Raw genomic sequence first — 6,008 nt, 5'->3', positions numbered from 1 at the left:
GGGTTAATCCATTTGACCTAATCAATATGTGCCTATTCATAAAATATGTGATATTTTACATATTTACATCACATGGAAATATGTTTATGTAAATTTATAAAACGACTTGTACCTTCACTGCAGTACTCCTTGTAGGCTACTTGTAGGCTACTTATACTAAAACTGCTTACGTAAGGGAAAGTTCACCCAAAAATGGAAATTGTGTCATCATTTAATCACCCTCAAGTTGCAAACCTATGAGATTCTTTCTTCTGTTGAGCACAAAAGAAGATATTTTGCAGAATGTTGGTAACCAGACAGTTAAATTCGTAATTTTCTTTCAGGTATACCTTTTTTATTGTATAGATGTAATATTTTCTTCATTCTATTTATTTTTATTTATTTATTTTCATTTAACTTTTTGATACACAATACCCTGTTGGGGCAACTTAATGGCTGCACTTTGTTCTGCACTATGTTCCTCCACTTTAATACAAATGGATTTGTTGTGTTATCATATTCAAGCGATTATAAGCTAGATGCAACTTTTTTTGGGTTTGCATTGAATGTTCTTCGACTTTTATGCATGATAAATTTGTTTATGAATAAAGATTGATCTGTTGAAAGCAGTTATTTTGAGTTAGATGCCAAAAGTTCTCCTCCTATTCAAATTTGACATTGAAGGGGTGCATACAACATATTTTCCCACGGGCAACTATAGTTGCCGCACATTCAAATACAATTTTCAAGAAAAATTGAAAAAACTAAAACCTGGGGAAAATAAATGCTGAACATGTTCACATAGGACACTATTAATATGACTATATGCATGAAACCATTCAGAAAAATTTGGGCACAAATGGGTTAAATGGGATGGTGTCACAAAAAGTTGAATAATTCAAAGTCCATAATCCTGCACTGATACCTCTTTTATGATGGTGGCACTTTGGTCTTCATGATAAACACATTTTACTGATACCATAAGAAAATATTCTTTGAAGTTCTCTAGACATTTCTTGTCAAGGATTGCAATATGACATGTAAAATCATCTTTAAACTCCATTATAAAGGTCCAAAGAGAAAGTGAGAAGACTGGCTTAATGGTCTATTATCTAATAAAGTTTATACTTCCACAGGAGTTGGGTTCTTCATGCATTTCAGCACAGCCACAGGAACCCAGGGTGACAAGGCTTACCTGCAAAGTCGCCTCTTTCACCCCAAAAGACGCTCCCAATGCCTGCAGTTCTATCACTACAACAGTGGGGGCGTTGATGACCAGCTAAACATCTGGGTGCGTGAATACACCGCTGAAAACCCCAAAGGAGCCCTGAGACTCATTCAGAAGATCAGTGGTAATAATTCTTTATGTTTAAAACACCAATAGATAAATCCTTTTAGCCTATGGGTAACTTATACTTGTACAACCTAGGTGGACTTCAAGGCTCCTGGGAACTATACCATGTTACGCTAGATGTCTCTGATAAATTCAGAGTGGTGTTTGAAGGAGTTAAAGGAAGAAAACCATCAAAGAGTGGTCTGTCTCTGGATGACATCAACCTCTCAGAGACCAAGTGTCCTCAATACACTTGGCGCATTCGTGATTTTACCAGCCTTCTCGCTACAACCCCTGCCGGTTCCGAAACCTACAGCCCTCGCTTCCTATCCCCAGATGGTTACTCATTTCAGATTGGTTTGTACATTAATGGCTTGAAGGATAGTCCAAATAAAATGGCAATCTACTTCCACTTAACCTCTGGACCCAAAGACAACAATCTCCAATGGCCATGTCCGTGGCGTCAGGCATCCATGGAGCTGACGGACCAGAATCCAGACATCCAACATCGCATGAACAACATTAGGATGATCACTACAGATCCAACCAAGACCTCCACTGACTGTAAGGCACAAAGTTATAGATATTAGTCATTTTTATGAGCCATTAATGCTGTTGTGCTAAGTACAGATACTTGGTTACAGATTATTTAGAGATAAAAGTCAACAAAACGCGACCTGTGCTGGCAAAATGAGTCAGAATGAGCACGGGTAAAAAAAAAAAAAGTGAAAAATGTAGATTTTAGTCAAATTTGGGGTTTTCACAAAAAGGAGTTCATTAAGCCCTTGTCTAGCGATCCCAATGCTCCAAATAGTAATTAAGCATCTAAAATTATCTTCATTTTTTTCTGAGGGGACCTTTTCTCCACTCACTTCTTGCACTGACTGTCATCCGCAGCGCCTGCATAAAAGGTGTTTCCGGTAGCGCGCGATCCCGATAAATATACACAGAATTACAGCAGAGATTGTCCTACTGTAGGGAGATGAGAGGGTCTGTATTACTTACTATTGGAGAAAGCGTAACGGCTAACTTGGATTACGTGTCCCTTAATAACCAATCACATTGCAGCCTTGATGTCATTGAATTTCAGTCAGAGTTGCACGACACTCAGTCGCCGTTTACGGATACCATAGGAATGAATGGGAAGTGCCATAAACTGAATCCCAGCTGTCGCAAAAAGTCAGTGACTTCTCTCATAAAATGGCATTTGTTTTGTGGTAAACTCTAAAAATTGTTCAATCCAAAAGTATTCTTTAGTGTAAAACATGTTGAAGATTAGCAGATAAGCCGTTTCCTTTAAATAGCTGTTTATTCTACGTAGTGAAGCCACTGCTCCATTGACATCCATTTAAAAAAAAAAAACGGCCTCTGGTCTCCTTTCCCACGTACTGCCAGACCGGAAGCGTTAGCTTTAGCCATTCCGCTTTTTCTTTTAGCTAATGGTTGCAGGCTTGCCTTCTAGTGGCTTTGATTACAGTATTAAAGTGTTCACGCAAACATAATCTGTTATGTCTCAAGTTCCTTAACGTTTATGGAACTGCTGGGGAAAAACATCTGATGTGTAAAATTACATTAGATCCGTGCATTACAGTAGGTCTTAAAGGGATAGTTCACTCAAAAATGAAAATTAGCCCATTATTTACTCACCCTCAAGCCATCCTAGGCGTATATGACTTCCTTCTTTCAGATGAATCCAATCGGAGTTATATTAAAAATTGTCTTTGATCTTCCAAGCTGTTTAATGGCAGTCAGCGGTTATTGCAGTTCATTAGTCCAAAAGAAGTGTAATAAAGCGCATCCATCCATAATAAAAAGTGCCTCACACGGCTGACTCTTTCGACTTCAAAAGGGTGTAGCTCAGTCATTTTCATCTGATTACAACAATTCATGAAGGCCTTTTAATGGACAATGTGAAATGTGAAAAATCACTCATTTTTGAAAACTTGCTCATTGTGACTCATTTTGCCAGCACAGGTCACAAAAATGTTTTATAAATAGTATCTTTTCTCTTTGTGCAGCCATGGGTAAAGTTACGTATTTCTGGGACAACCCACAAAAAGTAGGCAGTCTAGTCATTGACACAGATGGCAGTAAATTCTACCGGGGGCCGGGTAACGGTACCAGCAATTACATCACACATGATCGTCTGAAGAGTCGAAGCTTTATTAAAGGACATGATGCCATCTTCCTCCTCTCCCTTGAAGGTTTGCAGTTCTTATTCAATGCCAGTGAAATTCTTATGAAATATGACAAGAGTTTTAAATTTCAACTTCATCAATAGATGTGACTGGACTTTTGAAGACCAGGAGACCAAAAATCAGAGACCTGCAATTAGAGATTTATGACCGTGATGCAGAGGAGGAGCCAAAGAGACAGATGGTTGTTTGTATCCAAATACCAATTTTCTCCTCCCACACTTGATAATAGTAGGCCTACCATTATTCATTATTAAATGTAAATGGATGTACAGTAACTGCCATTTAGTGTTGGGGAGTAACTAGTTACATGTAACGGAATTACGTAATTTAATTACAAAATAAATGTAACTGTAATCTGTTACAGTTACTGAGAAAAAATGTGTAATGAAATTACAGTTACCTATGAAAATGTTAACAATTACAAAGGGGTTATCTGAATATTTTCACACACATAGATATGATTGACTTCTCTAAAATATGAGACTCCAGTGTTTCAGGAGTTTAGGACACAGAATAGGACAAATGTCTTATTTCCTATTTAGGGTTATGTATATGTTTTATTTTTTAAGATTTGTTTACTGTTTTTTCTTTTCCAAGGAATCATTAGATATCAGTGTTTCCTGCCATAGATATGCAAAGATTTGATTTCAAAAACAGTATCATAGCTATTAAATGGTTTCTTATTATAATTATAAATCAGTATTTAACCTCAGAATGATCTCAAAGTAAGTCGAGGTGCTAAAGTCTGATATTGAGGTGGCTGTGCTTTAAAATGAAATGATCATAATCTTAATGCAAGTGAAGAAGGATTTTGAAAGTCTGACAGTAATCAGTGTTGAGTACTACTGAAAGATTAACCCTGCCTGCTTTAAAGGGGTCATATGACGTTGCTAAAAAGAACATTACATAGAAAGGAAAAATTTAAATCGCATCATATGACCCCTTTAAATGTTTGAAAATGATTAACCATTGAAAACATTCGAAATTTAGAAAAGTAATCAAAAATAATCAAATGTAATCAGTAACATTACTTTAATAAAGCAATTGAAATAGATACACTATTTATTACATTTTAAATAGGGCAACTTGTAATCTGTAACCTATTATATTTCCAAATTAACCTTCTCAACACTGCTCCCATTAAACTGAATTTTCTCTTGCAGAACCCCAGAGTTCCTTTTAAAAGGACCATGGACTAAAATATCCCCATGAGATGCAGGATACATCATGAAGCCTCAATGGAGAGAGAGAGAGAGAGAGAAAAATCTTTCCAGAATTTGCCAGATTGTGTCTTCATTACTGAGCTGGAGTGACTGAATCATAACTTGCATTAAAAATGTCTCTGATCAAAAAAGAAAAAACCTTATAAGTACTATTCCCAAGAAACATTATTACTAGATTACTAGCACTTCTCATGGTCATTGCCTCCTTAAGGTGAATTTCTTCTTGTATTCCTCATTTGTAAGTTTGTAAGTGTCTGCAAAATGAATAAATGTAAAAGCAAAATAAAAATAAATAAATAAATAAAAATGAAATTAATGCTCCCACAGTTTATAATTGGTATGTTGTAGTCTGTACAAAGTGCTGGCATGTTATAAATAATTGCAATGTAATTTAAATTCCTGAATTTTCAAGAGATGCAGCTGTCCATTGGCACTACTCTATATGAGAAACACCACATTCTCTGAGACCATGACCTGGTTGTCATCCTGCATGCGCTCCAGCAGAAGGTTAATCTCGTTCTGGTCAAACTCCTCGTCCTGGCCTTTGTTAATGTGAGTTAGAAGATCAGGCACCACCACAGACTGAGACCGGGTCACCTTAAAGGCCTTCAGTAGAGCTGCCTTAAAGACTTTCAATCTAAACATGTCAAGTCAAAAGGGCCACGCTGTTAAAAATCAGTCTCCATATCTAATGTGCGGTCAGCCTGTTGAATTGGCTCAAACAAAATGAGGGAAAAAAGGAAACGTGATAGAAAAAATTCCAGACCAGTCCATCATTGTAGCACAACATCTAAGCAAGTATTGGAGGAATAATGCAGAACAATTCACAGTATTGGCACAAGCCAGAATATACTATCTGATAATGAAGAGAACTCTGTTGTACCTGTCCTGACTGATGTCAGTCTTCTTTCTTTGACTGCTTCTCTGAGACACTGGTCTGCTCTTCTGACTTGACTGAGCTTTCAACAACATCACCACATTTAAGACAATATCATATTTATACACTGAAAAAAAAACAAAGTAAAATGTACTTAATTTTTCTTTTGCAAGTTTTTTGCACACATTTTAAGTAAAATTTAAGTATGGAATTAAGTAAAATCTACTTAAAGCTGCAGTGCGTAAATTTTGCCTCTTTGTCGCCATCTCTGTTTGAAAACCTGGAATTGCAGTTACTTGCGGAATTATCTTCCTTGCATGGGTTGTGCGTCGGCGCGGATTAATCTAATGTTTTGAGGAGTATGTGTGGCAGTCAGTCACCGCACCAGTGTGGATATT

General features: G+C 36.8%; 2 protein-coding genes and 1 pseudogene across 3 annotated transcripts; 2 read left to right on the top strand and 1 right to left on the bottom strand.

The window, feature by feature from the left end:
• The first annotated feature begins 835 nt into the window (after positions 1 to 835).
• Positions 836 to 1,795, top strand: LOC107712835 (meprin A subunit beta-like). The gene is made up of 3 exons (XM_016518198.1): positions 836 to 1,331; positions 1,409 to 1,760; positions 1,792 to 1,795. Exons 1-3 carry the CDS (start codon positions 1,130 to 1,132, stop codon positions 1,793 to 1,795), a joined length of 558 nt encoding a protein of 185 aa, XP_016373684.1. The 5' UTR covers positions 836 to 1,129.
• A 10-nt stretch (positions 1,796 to 1,805) lies between these two features.
• On the top strand, positions 1,806 to 4,887 carry LOC107712892 (meprin A subunit beta-like). Of its 2 annotated transcripts, none has more exons than XM_016518286.1 (4): positions 1,806 to 1,876; positions 3,331 to 3,516; positions 3,594 to 3,694; positions 4,674 to 4,887. In XM_016518286.1, the coding sequence occupies exons 1-4, from the start codon at positions 1,825 to 1,827 to the stop codon at positions 4,707 to 4,709; spliced, it is 375 nt and encodes a 124-aa protein (XP_016373772.1). In that variant the 5' UTR covers positions 1,806 to 1,824; the 3' UTR covers positions 4,710 to 4,887. The 2 variants fall into 2 exon arrangements, with proteins under 2 accessions (XP_016373772.1, XP_016373773.1); XM_016518287.1 differs by lacking the exon at positions 1,806 to 1,876 and adding an exon at positions 3,128 to 3,162.
• Positions 4,888 to 5,171: 284 nt separating this feature from the next.
• LOC107712834 (maternal DNA replication licensing factor mcm3-like) overlaps positions 5,172 to 6,008 on the bottom strand; it is a 21,886-nt pseudogene continuing 21,049 nt past the window's right edge.

The sequence above is a fragment of the Sinocyclocheilus rhinocerous genome, unplaced genomic scaffold (genome assembly GCF_001515625.1).
Source record: "Sinocyclocheilus rhinocerous isolate Xijiao unplaced genomic scaffold, SAMN03320098_v1.1 scaffold478, whole genome shotgun sequence".
In the NCBI taxonomy this organism is placed as follows: Eukaryota; Metazoa; Chordata; class Actinopteri; order Cypriniformes; family Cyprinidae; genus Sinocyclocheilus; species Sinocyclocheilus rhinocerous.
Note: the sequence above shows the minus strand (reverse complement) of the source record. Positions and strands in the feature narration are given on the sequence as shown.

Bases quoted from the DNA above. Each gene is read 5' to 3' on its own strand.
- LOC107712892 (XM_016518286.1), top strand. From the start codon at position 1,825: ATGAACAACATTAGGATGATCACTACAGATCCAACCAAGACCTCCACT. The intron at 1,877-3,330 runs GTAAGGCACAAA...CTCTTTGTGCAG, and splicing joins AACCAAGACCTCCACTGACT to CCATGGGTAAAGTTACGTAT. The intron at 3,695-4,673 runs GTTTGTATCCAA...TTTCTCTTGCAG, and splicing joins AGCCAAAGAGACAGATGGTT to AACCCCAGAGTTCCTTTTAA.
- LOC107712835 (XM_016518198.1), top strand. From the start codon at position 1,130: ATGCATTTCAGCACAGCCACAGGAACCCAGGGTGACAAGGCTTACCTG. The intron at 1,332-1,408 runs GTAATAATTCTT...TGTACAACCTAG, and splicing joins ACTCATTCAGAAGATCAGTG to GTGGACTTCAAGGCTCCTGG.